Source organism: Sceloporus undulatus, chromosome 3 (genome assembly GCF_019175285.1).
Source record: "Sceloporus undulatus isolate JIND9_A2432 ecotype Alabama chromosome 3, SceUnd_v1.1, whole genome shotgun sequence".
Classification (NCBI taxonomy): Eukaryota; Metazoa; Chordata; class Lepidosauria; order Squamata; family Phrynosomatidae; genus Sceloporus; species Sceloporus undulatus.
In genome coordinates, this window is record NC_056524.1 from 109,495,335 (window position 1) to 109,518,261 (window position 22,927).

Below are 22,927 nucleotides of genomic sequence, written 5' to 3' on the forward strand. Positions count from 1 at the left end.
GATTCTTATAGATTCCATCCTGGACAAGGACTGGTACTGTACCCAAAGATAGGAGACAAACTGGATATTATATGCCCAAAGGTGGACTCTAAAACTGGTGGCCAGTATGAGTACTATAAGGTCTATATGGTTGAGAAAGACCAAGCAGATAGCTGCACTATTAAAAAGGACAACACACCTCTACTCAACTGTGCCAAGCCTGATCAAGATGTTAAGTTTACCATCAAGTTTCAAGAATTCAGCCCTAATCTCTGGGGCCTGGAATTTCAGAGAAACAAAGATTATTACATCATATGTAAGTGAACAATGATTTTTGTTTCCTTTCTTTCTGTCTTGCTGTTTCTTAATTTATTCATTGTATTCAATCAAGTAAGAAGCTTAAAGGATTTGTAGTGTTTTCTTTTAAAGTATTTTCATGGCAGCTTATTATTAACCACCTTCCCTACTGTTTTAGATCCTGTTTTTTTATTTCCAGGTTTTCATAGAACCAATGTGGGCTCTGTAATTGTGGAAGTGATGCTAGTAATGCAATTTGTGGAAAACATGAGTATCTTAATTGGGTTCAAAACAATATATGCAAGAAGAAAGCTGCTTGTGTGCTAGTGCTACAGTTTAGTAGTACGGTACTGTATTCCACAGGCCAAACTTATGTAAAACTTTAAATACACTGTCTGTGTGTGTGTGTGTGTGTATTGCAGTGTTACAGTATCACCCTCCTGACATAGGCTATCTATGAATCAATGCTTGCTAAACACCAAGCACTAGCAGTCCTATATTATCTCTTTTGAAACTCTTTTAAAACACAGGGAAATTATCAAAAAGTGAAATGATATAGCTGCATAAGAAAATAAGAGAGCCCTTAAGTTAAAATTAATTGACAGATTAGTCTTGTGTATAAAAAAAGTGGTTTTAGTTATTACTTGGGCAGTTCTAGGTGCTGAAGAACCCTTGCACGAATTCCCTCTAAAGTTGCAGAAAAGTAGAGCCACTTAGACCACACTGTTGATTTAATAAATTCTTGCTCTGCCTTTATACTTTTAGAAACCCCCCGTGTGGTGGTAGAAACTCATATTAGACTACATTTTGTATTAACAGAGGGCAGAAAATGGGGTGTGTTAGGGGCAGGTGTGGTTATGTCATCCAAGCCTTTGTTTCCCTAATATGCTTATAGAAATGACAGTCTTGTGCCAGCCCTGGTAATGCTGTAGTTAGTCTATTCCTTCCCATTTGTTTATATATTATTTATTTACTTTATTTATACACCACACCACCTCCCTCCCAGGTTGGGACCCAAGACAGCTTCCAGAGATGATAAATTAAAAACATTTACAATAAAGTTTTAAAAACAATTAAAATCCCCACATAAAACACTATAAAATCATTTAAAATCATATAAAAGATAAAAGCAGATAAAACATACATCTAAATAATAAGTGTCTCTGCTTAACTAATAAAAGCTTTCTTGAATGAAAATGTCTTTGCTTGCTGGTAAAAGGAATGTGTATGCTAACTTCACAGATTTTGATAGATCATTTGCAGTTCAGTAGCAAAGAGATGTATTATGGTATGTTGCTTTTTTTTTTTTACCCAGGTTGTCTTGCATGGTTGCTGGACCTATGCTTGATATGAAACAAATCTCAAAACATTTTCTCCCTTTCAACTGCTGTAATTTATTTAAAATGAATACAGCTAATATTTAAAATCATTTTTTTTAAAAAAATTGAGCCATATTGAAAAAAATGGCAATAAAGGTAATAGCTCTTTTAATATTATGTTCATTCTGCTTGTTTCTGGTAAATTCATTATAAATAAAATAAGTAACAGTAAAATAGTCTAGCAATTTCAGTGTAATTAAGCCATGCAGCAATAAGAGAACTGATGAAATAGCAAATGTGGGGGTATTTGAAAATGCAATTTGCTGATTGTAAGATTATTTTTTAAAATACTGCTGTCTTGGTAGGCATAAAAGGCAGAACAGTTCAGTGCTATAGCTTGTGACTTTTGAGGAAAGTGTAACAGTGAATTTTATTTTGCTTGATTATAAAGTGCAATGTTGAAACCAAAGACAGTTGCCAAGCAGGCCTGATGAAAAAGTGCAACATAAAAACGTCTGTCTGTGCTCAAATAGCTGGTTCTGAGGATGAAATATTTCAGTTATCTAATGCTATGGGGATTAATTCTCCACAGTAGGCCAGCTGTGACATAAATGGCACCATTTTAATTATTACTTGAGAGTTATGGACACAAATGGAACTTCATGGTAGACTGTCAGCTTTGCCGTATCTCTGTCGGTAATCCCTCTGAGTAAATCCATAAGTAGGACTCATTTTCTTCATTTTTGTATAATTATTTCATTATGGCAATAAGGTATAATAGATGTTACATTTCCGGGAGGATTAGAGCATTCTTTTGAGGTTATAGAATTCGCTGTCCCTTCAGCCTGGTGCCTCGGAAATGGTGCTAGACTTATCGTAATACTTCAGAAAAATTATTGCTTAGAATAGGAACGCCATGATGGAAGTCTCTATAATTGGTGGATGTTGGTGCCTTAAAAGGTCTGATTTCAGATCATCTGAGACTATACATTCCCGGACTGAAACCTAGTTGAGATATCTATTTTCTTCATAAAAGGCAGGCATTCGATAGCAGAAATTCCACCCTCCCTGCATGCCCACTTTTAACTTCTCAAATGTCTACTTATGATCTTTTTTGTGGTATATAATATGTTAAAAAAGCACAAAAAAGCTTTAATATTTAGGTTATAAATCCTAATGTTTCTTGTCAATAAAGGTATATTACTAGAAGAATGGCAATTATTGTTCCCCTTACCAGAAACAAGCCATTGCAGATTGCACTTGGACAAAAATAGCAATTATTTATGTGCAAGTTTTTCAGCATTTCTAGCCGCAACATTTTGAAATATATTTTTGTCATTACTGAATTGGTGAATAAATTAAGTTATATATACATTTTAAAAAATCGCTATATCAGACAACTAGACTGCAGTTGGTAGTGTAGGTGCAGCAGCAACTGTAAAATGGCTGTGGATGTTGTGATGGCCGGGGGGGGGGGGGGCTGATATGAATTTGTCTCTGTGAAGAGCAAAAGGTGGCCTCTTGGTTTCTGAGCAGCTTTCCCTGTCAGTGATATTTTGTGGCCTTCTTGTCATTGCATGCCACTGTGAAAAAAAAGAAAAAAGAAAAAAGCCTTATACTGTATTAATGGAGCATTACAACAAATTACTAGCAAATACTAGCTGGGAATTAATTATTCCTAAAATCCACAAACAGATAGGAGAATGAAGTAAAATAAAGTTGAGTGTTTGTGAATGATTGTGGCCTTGTTGGCGCTTTATGACCCCATGTTATTCCCTTGATAAAGATGATGCCAAATGAGAGAGAAGTATGGTCAACCATGGATTCTGCATCTACAGATTCAACCATCCACAGCTTGAAAATATTTATAAAAAATTCCAAAAAGCAAACCTTGATTTTGCCATTTAATATAAGGGACATCATTTTACTACAACATTGAATATAATGGGACTTGAGCATCAATGGATTTTGGATCCATGGTTGGGTCCTGGAACCAAACTCTAGCAGATACCAGGGACCCACTGTAGTGAATTGTAGTGTGTGACTGACTCTAAGTAATCAATAATAAATTAAATAATTAATTGTCCCACAATTATACTTACTTAATTACCCAACATTTCTGCTCCAAAAATTGAATTTAGAGAATCTCACAATAAAATTCAAATAACAATTAAATACAATAAAAACTTTAAATGTTTGCTTTGGAGAAGACTTGAGATGTGGTATCATAGCCATCTAAAGAGATGTCATGTAGAATGTGAAACAAACTTGTTTTCTAGTGCTCCAGAGACAAGAACATAAACCAATACATTCAAATTACAACAAAATAGTTTCTACCTAAACTTTAGGAAGAACTTCTTTATTGTAAGCAATGTTGGCCTAGATGCCTTTGCAGCCCCCCCTTTACCTGTAAGACTCTGTGAGTCTACATAAATTAGTTAAAACACACAATTGAAAATGCCTTTTAAAAAGAAACAATCAAAAGAAAGGAACAATAAATGATAACCCATTTTAGAAGTAAAATGACTGCCTGATTGAAAAAAAAACTTTATGTGCTAATGGAAGGAGGACAGAGGAAGAGCCTGTCTAGGCTTCCTTGACAGGGAATCCCAGAACTGGGGAGTACATGGAACGGATGTGTCAAATTTTCCGAGTAGATGTGAGTAGTAGACCTAATCGGATCTTCATGATGCTTCCATACTATTCTACTTTCATCCCTTTGGTAGTTTCCTGTTGGGGCTGGTGAAAGAAATGGACAATTTCTCAAGGGCTAAATCTCTTAAGGCCTACTTGGAGGTCAGATCTAGACATCAACAGCTGTTGAAAGCATCTCTCAGTGACATGGATATTGAAGTATCTCTTGGCCAAGCATTTATCAATACCACGTTAAGTTAGCTCTAGGACAGATCTCTTTTATAATTGTTTTCAGGAAGGCTCTTGAGAAGTCTTTTTCCCAGTGGAAGAAAATGTAGAATTAGGAAGCAAGAGTTAATTTGGGTTTTAGAATAGTTCAGAACCTAGGGACAAAAAAATAAGGGCAGTGATCTTACAACTTTTTAGCAAAGAGGGATGTGAAAGTTGAACAATGTCTTCACTCACAACTAGAATTGTGAATCTTTTCTTATTTTGTTCTTGGATGAGAGAATGAATTTTTTCAATGGTTTTTTTCAATGGGTTTTTTTCCTGGAAGGGTGTAAGGGTTTATGTGCATTTTAAATGATTCTACACATTTCAAGTTTATTTTTTGCACATTTTATCCCACCTATTAATCATTACAATTGAGCAAAAATTATTTGTGTATTTTTCAGAGACACTGTCAAGACGTACAGTACTTTCTCCCTAAGGATGAGAAAATTTGTGAATACGCTTTACTTTCCTAGTCATATCACAGCTACTAGGAAGAAATAGATTATTTTAAAATTGTTTCCTTTAGTTGAAATAAATCACTCACTACTTGAAAGTCAGCTTTAGGAGATGAGAATTCCTAAATCTTACTCAGATTCAGATAATCTAAAAGATAAACTTGGTTATTCAACATATTATATATGGCTAGATTAGATGATGTTATATGATACCGAAAAGTATATAAACACCAAAGTAACTAAATCAGAAATAGTCAGCTACGGAGGTCTTAATGTGCAGATCAGCCAGTTTCAAGCATTTATATAATGCACCAGGGTTATCATGGTGGAATACAAAATCTTTAGAAAATCTTTCTGATATTGGTGACTCAATTGAAAAAGATTTTATAGTGTTATTTAACACAGTTCTGATGACTTTTTTAAAATTGATTTTTTATTATATCTCTCTGCCCCCCTAAAATCTCTAGTAGTACTCAAAGTTAATTCCATATTAAAATGGGTCTTGCAGCATCTTTAAGACTAAAGGTGTTGCAAGATCGCTTTGCATACTGATATTCTATACTAACTTGGCTATGTCTCTGAATTCCAGATTAAAAGTACACAGCCATGATGCATAAAATTAAAGTGGTCTAAAGTGCTTCCTCACACAGCTTACCAAAAAGACTTGAATGCTTTTAGAAATCCAGCAATTATCTCCCCATCTCCACTTTATATTCAATAAAACAATTCTATATCATGTTAAAATCATGTTTTTCTTTTCTCTTTAACCTTTAACTTTTGGGCGTTTATAGTTATTTTTCAATCAAAGCTCATTGACACACCTTATTATACCAGACCTTCACAGATCTCCCCTTAAATCTTTCCTGAAGTTTGTAATGACCAAACTGGGAGCTACAAATAAATAACTGATTAAAGGTTTATGAGATACCTTTACATTGTGTCCTTGAAAAAAGCCCCAAGAGGGCTAATTCTGAAGACTTTGTGAGGTGTTGGTTGGTAATATAATTTATTTCAGAGAAAACTACATCCCAAATTCAGATAGTACTTTACTATAGAGTCACCGTAAATGTTGAAAGGAACAATTTTAGAATCTTGCCAGTGAAAGGGGAAAGCATGGTGTCTGTGTATGTTAGTCATACCTCAGACAGCTGTCGTTTATATAAAGTTCTAAGAGCACTGGCCTTTATTAAAGCAGAGATGTTCAAAAGGGAATTTGCCCAGTTTACTATTCTATTTTTCCTTATACCTTTTATCAAAGGGCCTTTTGTTTAGTCCCATAGCCATGGTTAAGTATTACCAAACTGCTTTCCAAAGGGTAACTGAAGGGCCAGCATGGTGTAGTGGTTTGAATGTTGGAATATGACTCTGGAGAGCAGGATTCAAATCCTTGCTAGGCCATAAATGTCCACTGGGTGACCTTGGGTAAGTCACACTCTCTCAGCTTTAGAGGAGGCTTCCCAAGAAAACCTTGTGGTAGATTTGCCTTAGGGTTGCCATTAGTCAGAAATGACATGAAGGCAAACATATGAATGGAACATTTTTAATTCTGTGATTTTGAGAAAATTTGCAAACCATCTTGTAACAGACTAATTGGTGGTCATAAAAATTTCATTACATATCCAGGGCTCTGTCACACTATAAAATTATAATACAATAATCCCCCTTTTAAAAGCCTCTGGAGTCATGGGGTTTGTCCATCTGGTGAAGCACTAGAGTTCTCTAGCTGAGAATTTGAAATCCACCGCCTTAAATTGCAAATCACAGGATGGAACCATGGCAGTTAAAGTGAAATCATGGTGCTATTATTGTCTAGTATGAAAGTGTCCCTGGTAACCAGAAAGGCAGTGCATTCACTCTGGATTTTAGTCTGAACTTTCAAAGTCACTATCCAAGATTCAGACCCTATTTTGAGGACACCTAGGATAACTTATTTAATTTTGAGAGGAAAACCCAGAACAGACCCACTCCCTCAGTGAGAGGCAAACTACCTTCCCCCACTGTGGCTGCTCCAATACTATACTGAGAGGGCGCAGACAGAAATGACTGGTGTGAATTGAGAGTCCATACACACTACACAGTTATAATGCTATATTCCACTTTAACTGCCATGACAACGTCCTATGGAATTGCAGGCTTGCAATCTGGTGAAGTGCCTAAGTATCCCTCCATAAACTGCAAATCCTAGGAATTCAAGGGACATTGCCATGTCATTTAATGTGGAATGTAGCATTATAATTGTGCAGTGTGACTAGGCTGCAAGACAGAGAACTTTATCGCACGGGCCCTGGAACAGGCCTGTTGCGTTCTAAAAAGGGGTCGTTCTGGGGACGGAATGGGCCCCAGAGCGCATCTTACCACACTCTGGAATGCCACTGCTGCCGCTGGACATTCCAATCGCGGCCCACATCTGTTCTAGGGGGCGCGATTTCTGTGAACTGTTCCAAAGCGTTCTCGGAAATCATGCCCCCTGGAATGGATGTGGGCCGCGATTGGGACGTTTCTCAGCAGCAGCGGCATTCCAGAGTAAGGTAAGATGCATTCTAGGGCCCATTCCGTCCCCAGAACGACCCCTTTTTAGAACGCAATGGGCCTGTTCCAGGGCCTGTGCGATAAAGTTTAGAGAGAGAATCAAAGAGGACAGAGGGCTCAGCAGTACCAGTCCACACTGTTTCTTCTTTCTCCTTCCTTCCTCCTTTATAGCAATAGCAAGTACCTTTCTACACTGCTTATCAGGGCACCTATGCCGTTTTCAGTGTGTAAGCTAATTGCTCCCAACAAGCTGAGTACTCATTTTAGCAACCTACAAAAGGATGCAAGGCTGAGTGGATCCTGGAGCCTGGCCTGAGTTTGAACTCACAATCTTGTGGCTGTGAATGGCTACAGTGCCGGCATTTAACCAGTGCGCCACAAGGGCTCCTTAAATTCTTTAGCCTGTGAAATGTTCACCTCGGGGTCACCATAAACTGGAAATGACTTGAAGGCACACAGCAACAACAAATGTTAATAGGGACAGAGATGTAGAGGAAGGGAGGATGTTATATGAGGAAAAGGAGAATATGTATGTATATATGTATGTAAAAAGCAGGAACTGTGGATGAAACATTGAGTTCCAGGATGTGGAAAACAAAGCTGCAGGTTAAGGGTGACAAGAGACAGTGAAATGATTTTTGGGAAACTTGGGTATGATTGAGGAGTGGGAGCATTGAAACAAAGTATCTTCTGAACAGACTGTATCTGCATCATCATATCCTAACTAAAATGGGAGACAGGAGTTTTTCACAACTCAAGATGAAAACAATGCAAACTATTTTAGTCCAGTGGTGTTTGTGTTCACCAGGCATCTTAAGAACCACATGTCTAGTGATCAAATCAGTATTTTTCTTCCTATCTGGGCAAGGCTTGTAACAGAAATAGAAACAGGCAACCCACCCAGGGCAAAACAATCGCTAGATCAGTTTTGCTTCCTTTTGGATGTTGTCACTATATCAGGGGACCTGTAGTTCTTGAAGGCAAGTAGCTTACCCCATGTTGTGCCTTCTGAATGCTAACATTTGCTTTTTCATTTTAAAATAATGAATCTAAACTGGAAGGTTCAACACTTCTGTTGCCAAGGGCAAATGGTAATCAAAAAAGATAGTTTCTGGTATTGACAGATACTTATAATCTGCTTGCATCTGAAGATTTCAAGGCAATATAAAATAGTAATAAAATGTACAAAGTATTTAACTTGTTAATGAAATAAATGGTGGGTTGGATTACACAAGAAAATTAATCCTGTCCCTGAGATAAAAATAAAATAAAATGTTTCTTAATTCTAAATAAGTTAGTCTATCCATTTTGTGGCTTAATAACAAAGAAAAGTCATAGATCCACTTTTGCTGATACATATACTATATATTCTAAAAATGTATTTCTACACATTTATAAAGAATAGCAGCACCTGTATTAATATTAATATAAAGATTTTTCTTTACTATTCTGCTTTATTAAGGTTGCTAATACGATATTTATTTCATGAGTCATATAAGCAAACCAATAAATAAATTAAACAACATATTTGTAATAATAAATGTCTAGAGAATTGGATAAATGGATGAAAATTATTTTGAAACACACACACACACAAAATCCTCCAATATAAATCTTCCAATCAAACACTTGAGATATGTGTTATTGACATCTTAGACAAAAACAAAGCTATATACAGAGAAATTTAAAGTAGAGAACATTTAGTTAGAGGGAAAAATACAAGCACTGCTCTAGGTTTGGAAGTCACTATTTTATTTATTGAATATTTGTTTGTATTTGTATTGTCATCTTTGTTATGTCAACGTTCTGTTAAATTGTTTATGTAATTATTGTATTTTAAGATGAAATCTCAATAAAAATTATTATTATTTAAAAAAAGAACAGCAGCACCATGTCTAGGTTGCAAAGACAGAATGTTTGCCTAAACCCATGTCTATTTCTCCTGATTCTTTTTATTTTTCATTTTTAGTCTTAGTATGCTTTCTGTGCTTTATCATGTTTTGATACAGGAACATTCTTTATTTTTGTGTCTTTTGTTTTAAATAAATGAAGTTTAACTTATAAAAATTGTAGATTTTTGGCTTTAACTTGCATTTCTTTCAGCAAGCAATTTTTTGCTGACCATAGGCAAAATACATTCTTTGTCCTTTTCCTCACTGTGTCCTCAGAAAGCTAAACAAATTACCCTCAATTCCTTTTATTCAAAGATGATATGGGAAGTTCTATCACAGAATATTTTAAAGAGACTCTTGTTTGCAATTCATCTCTTTTTGAAATAAATATAATTCATACAAATAAAAGGATTGAAATGGGGGAGAAAACGGCATTTACTGAGCTTATGATTCTTGTCTGTGTACAGAGTTGGTAGAGCTAATGGGGTTTCAGTTCACTGGGGTGTTTTTCCCTAGTCCACGTGGGACTTGTAAACTCACTAATATGGCTATTGGAAATGGTCTTTGTTCATATTCAGTGCCATTACCTAGGCAATGTTGGCAGTTGATCTCATTTAAAACTAGGCGAAAAGGTACTACATCAGGAAATCTGAGTACCAATTCTTTATTCTCGAGGGTAGCAAATGAGAGCTCAAGATGGCTTTCCTTTATAATGGGTGGGAGCTAGTGAGCAAAATGGGAAGGTTTCCTCCCTGGTGTGTACTAGACTTGAAAATAGAGAGGAAAAGAGAAGTGATTACTTAAAAGAGAAGAGGAATTGTTTAGGAATTGCTCAGATTGAAATGATTTAAATATTTTATAATGTGAAGCTGAATATTTCCAGCTCCTGTTTATTTATAGCATTCCACTTTCCCCAACTCTTTTTCTACACACACACACACACACACACAGAGTTATGCACACAGTCTGCTCTGTAAATGATTTAACAATACCAAGTGAAAAAAATACCACAAAGAAAAGCCATTTCTCTGTTAAAGGAGCTTTTATATATTCATTATGCAGATTAACATTAAATGAACTAAAATGCTTTAAACATAATAAATAACTTAAGCCACTGTGTTACAAAGGCTTACACCCAGAGGTTTAATTTTATGTATATAAAGCATCTCTGTGACTTAAGTAGGACTACTCCCATGTGTAAAGTTAACTACTAGTGTAAAACTCTGCAAAATGAGTGCCCCAAGGCCCTTTTCCTCTTGCTGTGGGATTTGAAGAACTCTCATTAAATCAAAGGGAGTCATTTGCATCCTGCTGAAAATAGGCCCATTAAAGAAGAGACAGAATAAATTTAAATGAGTAGTATAATATATTTTGGAAAAGTGCTTAATTTTTCCTCTATAGATACAAGTAGGCAAAAGGCAAATATATATTTAATGGCACATATGGGATGACCGCATGTACACCATAAGCATAAGAGCAAACCTCATCTATAGTTTCTGCAGTTTTATATTTACTTCACTACCGATTCATTTCATTTATGTTTCATATTGTACAGTGACTAAAGCAAGTTTTATTCCAAGAGTAAGGGAAATTGCTGGATGCTGTGTCTCCTTCCCCCCGCCCCCGAGCCACTCTTTCAGAACTAACCCTGACATAAGAACTGGGGATGTATACTTTGTTTTTCTCTGCATTTCTACACCATAATAGAAATGGTTGAAAAATTGGGAAGAGTGCCACTGATCATTTTTACTTCAAATATATACTCTGCTATTGTGTGCAAATTGCTTTCTTCCTATATTTCTGGTGCATATGTTGGCATTACTGATTTGTATAACCTTAGTTTATGTTTGTGTAGCCTGAAGTGCAAAGGAATAAATGGTGTCTTGTTCACAAGGAAATGTGTATGTAACAATATCTAATTTGTCCCACAGCAAATTATTTTCAATATCCATTTTGATAGTGCCAATTGTTTGAGAGAGATGGAGAGGCATATGTCCACTTTGCCCTTAAACAGAGGAAGGATGTTCCCATTGAGTCCCCACTTTCCCAACTGCATGATTGATTTTCATGAAATTTTGACCATGCTGTTGACACATTTGTCATTGCACATGTTACTCATAGCTCAGTCTGGGAAAGTGTTTCTATGGCTCCAGTGGTGGATCAAGAAATCAGCAAAGGAAACTACATACAGTGGACCGTTGTTATAAACTGGGGTTTGGTTCCAAGATCCCCTGTGGATAACAAAATCCATGCATGCTCAAGTCCCATTAAATATAATGACATAGCAAAATGGTGTCAGTTATAAAAAATGGAAAATCAAGGTTTGATATTTGAAATGTATACTTTTTTTTGAACATTTTCAAACTGTGGATTCTTGAATCCATGTATAAAAAATCCATGTACAAGAAGGGCCGATTGTATATAGTATATACTTATGTTGAAATTTTAGTGAGTAAATGACTGTGGAGATTATCACACTGGCTGTCTTTTCCCGATCTGGGCACTGGCAGAGACCGGGCTGGGACCATGTCTTATCACAGAGCTCTGTGCTCAGATTGTTACCATCCCATGCCAGATCGGGACTTCTCCCGTACTTAGCTAAAAATGTTCCTTTTCCATTCTTAGCAAAATAATGGGAGGTTCCGATCAGGTACGGGATGGTTCTGATCTGGGCACAAAGTTGTGTGATAACACATGGTCCTAGACCAGCCACTGCCCAGATTGGAGAAAAAGCAATGCAATAATCTCTTATGCTTTTTCTTTCACTTTATCTTCTTTGCATAGAGTTGCCTTCTCTCTGTTGGGAGATATCACTTTTGCAAAGAGCTCAAAGTGTTAGCATGTATTCTTGATACATTTTATTGGGGGTTAGAGTGCCTATTATTCTGATCCCCAAGGTAAAGATATCTACATATTATGACGATATGGATTATATGACAATCAACATTGTTTGTGTAATGGGCAAAATCAATATGAAATATCCATAGGTTGTGTTATGTGTATGTAACTTAAACTTTATCGAAACTGTCTTGAGTGTGAATTATGGCTTAGGAAAGTTACTTTTTTGGAGGCTGTACTTTGGTAGGAAATATCTTGAAGATTTGACTGTGTGAGAATGAAGGCCTTATGTTCATAACTGACTTATATATTCAAGAAAGTTTGCTTTGGTTGTGTATATGTATGTGTTTTCAAATCACTTGTTGACTTGTGGCAACCCATGAATTTCATACACTTATCTAAGGCAATAAATACCCAGAAGTAGTTTTGCCAGTTCCTTTCCTTGGTTACCACACTGTTTATTTTGCCAGGGCTTTGAGGCTTTAAAAACAGTATGTTTTTACTCAGTAATCCTTATACAGTACCAACTCATAAGCTATCACTGTGTTGAAGAACTGGGGTTGGTCTTCTTGCCTGCTAGGATGGGAAAGAGTGGTCAGTTTTTTTCATTAAAAAACTGGTAACTCAGACATCAGTGGTTTAGCAAGATTCCAGTTAGCAAACCTGGATCTTAATATAATTATGCATATTACCTTGGATGTAAGCAACAGTATATAAAAATAATAATGATGTTAAAACTTCCTATAGGCTTCATATCTGATCTGGAGATTTAAAATGCCGAATATTTTTTGTGATAGACAATGGCAAATAGCTTTGTGTGTTGTTCAATAAAGCATACTTCTGTTTGTGTTAAAAGTAAAAAGAGGAGATGAAGGTATTCTTTTATTGAAGCAAACATGTGGAAAATTGCACAAGATTGTTATAGTAGAGACTGTCTCCCCTGAAAGAAATGAGGTTCATCTGTAGGGCAAATCCTGACTGTGTCACTTCATTGGGGTTACCGTTGCACTCTCTGCGGTCACAGCAAATAACATCATGTCCATCTAAGCCATTAGAGTTGTGTGAGTGGCACATTTTCTCGTCTGTAGTGTTATATTCTAAAATGTCACTAGGCATTAACTCAGTCAATGGTGATGTCCTACCACCTAGAGATGAACCCTGCCTCAAGATGATGTTTTCCACTTCAGTGCCACTCTTATAGCAATTACTGGGTCATTAATATCATTGCATGCAATTAGTGACAGTAGACTGCACAAGGAGTTTGTTATATTTTTCCATTCCCAGTAGGAACTTTAAATTCTAACCTTTCTCAAACAAGGGACTGAGTAACAAATGGTAAGAATGTTTGAGATGGCAGACAGAAATTATTAGGTTGTATCTCTAAGTCAATGGACAATATCTTCCTGTGTTATGTTGTGGTAGCCATTTTTCTATGACAAGAACACATGCAAATCAAATGCTAATCTATTTTGTTCGGTTGAATGTTTAAGGGGAAAAATACAGAAGATACTTGGAAATGTTTTCCCCATCTTTTTGGAACTCTTTCTCCATGTTTTTCCATACATGCCTCACAGCCAATATCTGTGTGATTAGTTGGGTTCCTTCCTTCCTTTGTTCTGTCCAGGTTTACTTGTATCCAAAACCACTGTAGAAACAGCAGACTTGAGTGTTAACTGTCATGGGAGTTGTGCAGCACTATCTTTCATTGTTAACACATTTCTGCTTTTTCTTCCTTCTGTATCTTGAAAAGCTGTTCTTTTTTTTTTTAATTCTATGACCAATACAGTGCACCCTTTCTTTACACGGGGATCCGTTCTGCCCGCCCCATCCCCTGCGTAAAGAAAAACGCGTATGTTGGAGCCCCATTAGAAGCAATGGGGCTTGTGCCCGTGGCATGCCGCGGGGTGCACACCCCATTACTTCTTCCGAGCGTGCCCAGGCTTCTTCTGGTACAGGCTTCCAGTGTATGCTGGAAGCCGTGTATGGCGCGCCCATGTATAATGCGGACGCACTGTACTTGGTGGGGAGAACACACTAACTCAGTGCTGCAGAAAGTTCTCAGCCATAATGAAACATTTGTATAGTTAAGTTGCCTAAAAGAGTCGGTCTTTTAGCAATTTAAGATCATATTGAATAAAGAGGGCATTTAGGATACCATGGGCCATGCAATAGAAAAGGTGGCAAGGAGCCTTAAGCAACAAGCTCCATTGCTTTTGCAGTCTCCAATTAATATTTGTTGTCTTTGCATGTGGTTATTGTTCTTTTATAGAAATAGTCATGCAGGAGCACTGGGTCTTTGTAGACTGTGCCCTAGGTAATTTATCATCTATTATGCTTTACTGTAATACATAGAAAGGAAGCATGTCTCTTTTACTGTGGAGGGGCTGAATTCCAGGGTTCCAAAAAAAAAAAAAAAGGTTGGATTCATGCATGATTGTCCTATGTGCGGTGGAAACCTAATCGCTGGCATAAATGAATATAACTTGTTCCTTCTCCTTGCATGTGGTGACTTCCTCATCACCTTGGCCAACCTCATTTTTTCTTCATACCTCTTCCTTGTGTATTTCTTTTTTAAAATGTCAACCTACAGTCAGGATTTACTGTTTTAAATATTTAATCTGTAGAATGGTTCAGTATTTTATATGCATGTATTTATTCCAAAATAAAAGCCTGCTGCTGTCTGCTGCTGAATGAAGAAGAGGGAGTTTGAAGGCAGAAAATCTACTAGAAGTGACTGAAAGAGATTCTATGTTGGCCTTCTTCCAGTGAATGTTCCATGTGTTCCTGTTCTATTTTGGTCATATATGAGTTCTCTGTATTGCAAGTGAAGGGTCTAGCCCAGAGTTTCTCAACCAGAGTACACCAGAACCTTAAGCTTCCTTGGGATTTCTAGTGTTCAGTGAGGGATTGTGATTTTAAAAAAAAACACAATTTTTTTGAGTTATAGATAACAAATTTATGCGGAAGGTTACTGAGATCTGAAAATTATTTCCAGGGTTACCATGGGGCTGTGTCACAAACCCATAGCACATGTGCCCTTTCCGGCATGTGAAGCCATTGTCCAAACCTCCCCAGTTTTGCCAAACTCTGAAACTCCCCCCCCACCCCCCAATTTAGCTGCAATGCATTGAAGCTGGGGTAGGGCTTCGGCTGGTGCAACCCTATGTTCCCTCCATGTTGAGAGTGAATGTGTGGAGTGGTTGCAAGAAGCAGGCTCATGAGTTTATTTTCACATGTCCATGGTGGCAAAGTCAAGGGAAGGATGTGCAACATTTATCCCTCAAAACGTAGGTAGGCTTTTATTCTGGAATAAATGTGTGCATATAAAATACTGAACCTTTCTACAGATTAAATATTTAAAGTGGTATATCCTGACTGTAGGTTGACATTTTAAAAAAAGAAGAAAGAAATACACAAGGAAAAGGTATGAAGAAAAAAGAGGTTGGCAGATGCAGAGGCAGTGAGGAAATAATTAGCTTTGGCTGGGTTCTGCTATAATGGAAGGATTCTGGCCTCCAAAACTTGATGGCTTGTCCATACTGCATGGAAGTTGCTAGGGAATAGGAAGCCTTCTGAGCTGCTGGGGTGGTTGCAAAATAACCTCATCAAGTGGCAGTACAGTGGGCCCTTCATATTTGCTGGGATTAGGGACACAGGATCACCATGAAAGTGGGAAAACTGCAAATTAAAAAAACCTTTCTTTTTTTACCTGAGAGAACATCTCTCTAGGGCCTACAGTGCAACTCTTGGGTCAACATTAATGATTGCTATTTTAATGTATATTTACTGTGTTTTTTATCTTGTAATGGCACTTTTTGTAACCCGTCTTGATCTGAGGAAAGGTGGGCTATAAATAAATATTTTATTATTTATTTATTAACATCTGCTGGATATTGAATTCTGCTGGGGGACCTACCGTATATACTCGTGAAAGGGAGAAATATCACTTCTGTCCCTTCTCCTTCTTCTCTGGACCTCTCCCAACTGATTCCAAGGTGCTGCAGGAGAGATTTTAACATTGGATTGAGAAAGGAAGCAAGTGGATTTAAATGGAGAGTTGTTTCCATAGGAAGCAAGGTATTGCAAAAGGGACTGGAGAGATGGTTTTAAATTGAGAGGGGTTTTTTTATAGGAAGCCAGGTCTTGCAAAAGCGACCAGGGAGAGAAGCAAGTGGGTTTAAAGGAAGAGTTCTTCCCATATGATGCAAGGGATTGCAAAACAGACTAGAGAAAAAAGCAAGTGTATTTAAATGGGGAGTTTTTTTTCCATAGGAAGCCAGGGCTTGCAAAATGGACCAGAGATTGAAGCAAGTGGATTTAAATGGGGAGTTTTCCCGATAGGAAGCAAAGGCTTGCAAAACAAACTGGAGGGGTAAGGAATTGGTGTTCAATGGAGATTGGGGCACCAGGCTTGCTTGCTTTAGGACCTTTCTAAGCACTACTGATGTAATGACCCTTATATAAGTCTACTCAAAAATTTAGGGTCAATTTTGGAGCATAAATTTCAACTTATAGTCAAGTATATATGGTACTAATGTTTACAGAAGTGTTCTCTCTGGGAATCTCTAGATCCTTCAGTGTGACTTTTGGTGGAAGTTGACCATAGAGTCATACTGGAGGACATTCTTGACAAAATGTATTAATCAAATCCACAAAAGTCAAACCCACAAATATGGAAGGCTGGCTGGCTGTAGTTAAATGAAAAATAGATACACATTTCAGGGCTGATATTTGGATTACTTACTCTCTCTGACATTGCAAATCTCCATAAATCACGTATTAGTGATCATTTAAAAGGGATTTTGTTGTTTCCTCCCCACTTTCTCCTCCTTGTTAGTTAAAAGAATAGGAATAAATTCCCAGAGTAAACTTGTCACAGATCAACAAGTCTAGTAACAGTGGGGCCTCTGTGTGCTTTGAACCTTCCATGAGAGGCTCTTCTACATATTCCAAACTCTTGAAGCTCTGTGATCAGGGGCTTCATGTGTAAAATACCAAATTTAATACCATTTAATTAAAGCACTTGCTTAGATCACCACAGCTGCTTTATGTGCAGTTTCTAGCTGTTCCAGAAACAAGCACTTTGATTTGTGGGTTTCTTTCCTGTGGGTCTGGGTGTTTTTAAAAGCTGTCTTGTAAAATTAGATATTAACACTTTACCAAGGAAGGCATTTAATGAAGGCAGAAACAACTGGCAGGAGCCACAGAACAGACATGCAATCCTGTGGCAAGCACATTTCCTTCTATTTTTTTTAAAGGCCATGTACTCGATAATCCTGTGAATTCACATTAGATCAAACACAGCTTTGCATCAAGAATAGTTATTTCTGCTATTGCTGGATCTAAAGCTTTAGCTATTTCTCCCCAACCCCCCAACCACATATACTTTACTTTTAGGATTTTTTTTTTGTTTTGGTTGCTTATCTGTCTTTTAAGGAGAGTATTTGGAGAAAGTTGAATAATAGCTCACATTTGCAGGCTTCTTAACTTTTAAGAACCTTAATTTCTGAAAGTAGAGCTTCCAGTAATGAGCTTTACTGTCTCCGAAGGAGTCCTGGGATGGGCTTGACAGTTCTATGCATACCAGTTTGTTGTAATCCCACTGAAGGCAATGAGGCGAAGTGAGTGGAGGATGGCAGCCTGCCTGTCTCTATGCTTGATCACCCAAGAGGAGACATTTGACCTTGCTGCAGCTCCTTTGATTTCATAGTATCCATCCTTACTGACCAATGCAAACTAACCTCAGGGAAGTCTTAGCCTCTGCAAAACTATTGAAAAAATAAGAACTGCTTGTGATATGTACACTCACTTTACTTCTGCCTCTTCTCTATAGTTTTCAAAAGCCTGTTTGTTCAGCAATAGTAGTAGAATAAAGGAATAGTACATGTGAACATAGAAAGCTTCCATAATACCTAGTTAGACTTGGTTGTGGTGGTGGTGTGCCTTCAATTTGTTTTTTACTTACAGTGATCCTATCATGAGGTTTTCTTGGCAAGTTTCTTCAGAGAGGGGCAGTGGAGTCACTAGGGTTGGTGTTACCCAGTGCAGTAACTCATGGTGTCACCCTAGCCATTGATCTTTTCCCATTTCACGCTATACAGAATCCTTAGCAATGCTTTTTTGCACTAATGTTACTCATAAACCATAATTCCCATATACTGCTGAATGAAATGCTATTAGTTGTGACATAAACAACCAGCAAAATTAAAATTATAACTTTAAATTACAATATCACACACAACCTGAATGTATTTACAGATACATAGTGAAGATTTGGTTAAAATGTGATGTTTTTAAAGAAAATAGTTTCTGCCAAAAGGTAGGTGTTTGGGGAGCAGTGGTGTCATCCCTTCTTAGGTTGTCACCTGGTGTGGTTTGCACCCCCCCCCTTGTGACACCACTGCAGAAGGGGTTTGCCATTGCTTTCCTCTGAGGCTGAGAGTGTGTAACTCGCCCAAAATCACCCAGTGGGTTTCCATGGCATAGCCAGTATTCAAACCTTGGTTTCCAGGGTCTAGTCCAACACTCAAACCACGCACAGTGGAAACAGAGTATTGGTCCTTTTATCCTAGTATATTAAACTCTGAAAAAAAACAATGGTTCCCTTTCCTTTCCTAGTTATCATGACATTCTGAGTAGGAAGTCTGAAGCCTTTAGTTCTTTATTCCAGTTAGCTACAATTTATCATTGGGTATAAATAAATAAATAAATAAATAAATAAATAAATAATTTGTATACCGCCCTTCCAATGATCAGGGCGGTGAACAGCAAAACAGCAATCAAAAACATTACAATATAATACATCAACAGCAAATCAAAACAAATGCAACAACAATACAGATACAATAAACTATTAAAACCAGTAATAAAACCCCATCAGCCAGCTACTATTGCTGTCAGAGGGGGGGAAAACTGTGGTTTCTAGAAACAAGCCAAGATTGTAAACCATGGTTCAAAATAGGCTTCTGTCTCTAAACCAGGTTACCTGGATAAAAAGGAGGAAGGAAAGAGGTGGGGGGGGAGGAGAAATGTACTAATTGCTGTTAGTTTAAAACGGAAGGGAAGTGTCCAATTTTCTTGCAGCTGTGCTATGGGAGAAAGGAAAACCTGTGAATTTGAGCTCCATAACAATGATCCATAATTTAGGATTATACCCAAATTGGGGTGTTCTCTATATTCCAGAGTTTACTGAAGGTAATAACTTCTCAGAAATGAGATTACCAAGTTCTCTCTTTCAGAACTATATAACATTTCATGGCCACAGGAATTAGAAATGAAAGGAGCAGTGAAGGAGGGTCATAAAAATTTAAAACTAACTGTGCCAAATGTTTATAATTATGTTCACTCCACATCTCTGTGCAGTGAAAACTTCTAGAGTGCAGTATGGCTTCCTTTAAAAGAAAGTGACTGGTTTATTGGTATAGTTGTTGCTGTTTTTTGTATATTTGTTGCTGTTGTTGTTTTGTTGATGGTAGTATGCAAATACCAGAATATAGGTAGAGATTAGGTGAGGAACACAGATTATATACCACAGTGGGCAATCCAGTCTGCTGTCTCATGTCATATGTTTAGAGAAGCAAACTGCCCTTGGGCCCATTACTTCCTGCACTCAGTCTTGGCTTTTTCTTCCATAGTGTCTTATTTAAACTACAGTTTTTGTTGTCTCTTCTCATACTTACCAAACCTAAATTAACCAGGAGTGTGTGGAGGATAAAGGCATGCCATGTCTTCTAGCCTTTTCATTGGTACAGAGACTAGTTTTCTATCCCAGCATCTTCTGGGAGCCACATAAATGGTTAAAATACATTAAAAAAAACAAGTGATAGGAACTCACCTATTGTCAGAAACTGGGCATTTTTAATAGTGAATGGGGAGGCAATTTGTATGTGTGCCTTTGACTCACATGTCAATTTATGGTGATCCCATGAATTTCATAGGGTTTTCTTAAGCAAGGAAAACTTAGAAGTGGTTTAGCCAGTACCTTCCTCTGAAATATAGTAGTTCATCTCCCTTTTTGCCAGCAAAAAGAGCAACATGGGGAATCAGGAGGGCCCCAGGACTTTGCCTGCCCCCATTTTAGCCACCCAGAAGATATAAGGAAGATCTACTGTTGAGAACTATTGGCCAATCCTAACAGAAAAATCATGTGGCACTTTTTCAGGATTGCTAGTGGACTTTCTAGTGGCACTTCTGTCTCTCCTTAACCACCTCCTGTACAAACTCCTCTCCGTTTCATTTTGGATAATATTAAGTGAAAGGCCCATCACATATTTGGTAATAGAAAATATACTGGATTAGTTGGAATAATAACAATAATAATAATAATTTATATTCTGCTTTTTTACAAAGGAATCAAAGCGGATTCCAACATCAAACAATTAAAAGAGTTCAAAGCTGGCCTTTTCCCATACCAGGCAATCCTGTCTTTCCAGGAAACACAGAGAAGCTTTCCAGTATTCGCTTTTGCCCATTTCTACATACCCTCTTTGAGTTACTCAGACTATAGAGTGGATCACATATTTATGTTTAGTGCAAATTGAACAGATTATTTGAATCATACTGTCATATATGATTAAACTAAAACAGGAGTTGTGGTTGAAGTGGGCACTTGCATCAGGAACCTCAAACAGTAGCTTATAACTGATTGTTTATCTGTTTGGTTTCATTCCAGTGACATTTTCATGCTTTTAAAATGTATTTGGTTTAGAAGGGGGGGATGATTTTTGGAGAAAGTGTATGTCTGTGTGTTTGTCTTCATTTTTAATCTCTTTGTGAATGAAAGGCTGTATCTAGGCACAAATCCAACAGCTTAATTCTCCATCTGATTAGAGCAATGTTACTAACTTGATAGGTTGAAAACAGCCAAGATTCAGGCAGTGGCTTAGCCTCCTGGGAGGCAGAGTAATAACAATCAAATGAAGATGTATTAATGTAATATTACTTCCACTCCACAGGGACTGTATAAAAATCATAACCCAGAAACTCTTTTTGTCTGTCTCACTGATTCTTTTCCTCTGAATTTAGAGTGAAATTCATTTCACTCTATGAACAGAAGAAGTTGCCCAGTTTTTGAAGGATATAAATGTGACAAATCAAATGCTGATTTATGGGATTTCTGCTGCTTTTAAAGTATGATTTTCTATCTAAGGTAAAACATATACTGGATATTTTAGCCAAGTAAATCTAGCAGATCTCTTAAGATACAATCCATGTTTAAAATATACTTTATGATTATTTCAATCCTGTTTTATTTTCAGAATTATAATTCCAGTAATTTAGGGTTAATGTTGGGTTAGAACACTGAGATAATATAAAACCTCAGTGATGAGAACATGTTACATAGATTAGACCTTCACAATATCTGACTCATCATGCTGACCACAGACCAACAGCTAACTGTGTAGGTGTTTCCCATTCATATATAGCCAGCAAAACTGAAAGTTTATAGGACTCCCTATGGGCTGGGATTCATACATAGATTTAAAATAAATATCCTGACTTCCTTCTTTAATATGAAGCACTGAAGGCAGCATATAAACCATCCAAAATACTAAAATAATAATAAAAAATACAGAGCACATTGAAAGCACTTTAAAAAAGCAGTTTAGTATCACATCAATATTAAGTTGCTTTTGGCCTGATGAGTCACAAGTTGTGTAGCACAGGTTGAACATTCCTATGAAATATGAAATGCTCCAAAATCTGAAACGTTCATAGGTAGATGATATAGTGGCATCTTTGCCTTCTGATGTTTCAGTGTATACAGTGTACATTTGGTTGATTCACAAAATTATTAAAAATATTGTATAAAATTACCTTCAGGCTATGTGTATAAGGTGTATATGAAACATAAATGCACTTCTTTTTTAGACTTGGGGCCTGTCTGCAAGATGTAGGTCTCTTTCATCTGGTTCTGGTTGGATCTTGAGATTTTATTTTAAAAAAAATAAAAAAACAAGAGTAGATCCAACCAAGCCAAAGTGTGCTTGAAGATCACTGCTGTTCTAAGCCTTCCATTGCAATATCTGAGAGAATGAATTGTCCAAGGCCACTCAGGTGATCCATGGCTTTGGAGGACTTTGATGTTGGACCGCATCTTTTTAAAGATTAACCTATATTCTTTATTAAAGGATAAACACTGAAGAATATGGTGAGGTTGCAAATCATATACTGAGAGATGCAGAATATGTTGTACTTGATTTCTTGTTTGATGTTTGCATACTCATGTTTTAGCAACAATCAGGGGTGTATGAAAAAGCTCATTCTGACTTCTAGTTCACTGATAATCAAGAGAGAAAACCAAAATTGTACCCCTGTAGCTGATCAAAGAGAGCCAGGATGTCGTAGTGGTTTGAGTGTGATTATGACCCTGAATGTGACTATGACTATGACTCTGGAGACCAGGATTTGATTCCCAGCTCTGCCACGAAACCCACTTGGGCTAGTCACATGTTCTCAGCCTCAGGAGAAGGTAATGGCAAACCTCCTTTAAACAAACCTTGCCAAAAAAAAAAACAACAACCCTACAATAGGTTTGCCTTGGTGTCGCCATAAGTCGGAAACTACTTGAAGGCACATAACACACACACACACACACACACACACCTGGTAAAAATAAATAAGCAAAGTATCCTTCCCTGGTACGGAATATGCTAAAGGGGCAGCACCATAAAATTAAAATTAATGAGGAATCCAACCAATTCAGGAGATT

General features: G+C 37.1%; 1 protein-coding gene across 2 annotated transcripts in view; it reads left to right on the forward strand.

Moving 5' to 3' along the window:
• Nucleotides 1–22,927, forward strand: part of EFNB2 (ephrin B2) — a 63,335-nt gene that overhangs the window by 29,722 nt on the left and 10,686 nt on the right. For both annotated transcript variants that reach the window (XM_042459686.1, XM_042459687.1), the window contains exon 2: nucleotides 12–295. In XM_042459686.1, the coding sequence (XP_042315620.1) occupies nucleotides 12–295 (284 nt within the window). The remainder of the gene's footprint in view (nucleotides 1–11; nucleotides 296–22,927) is intronic.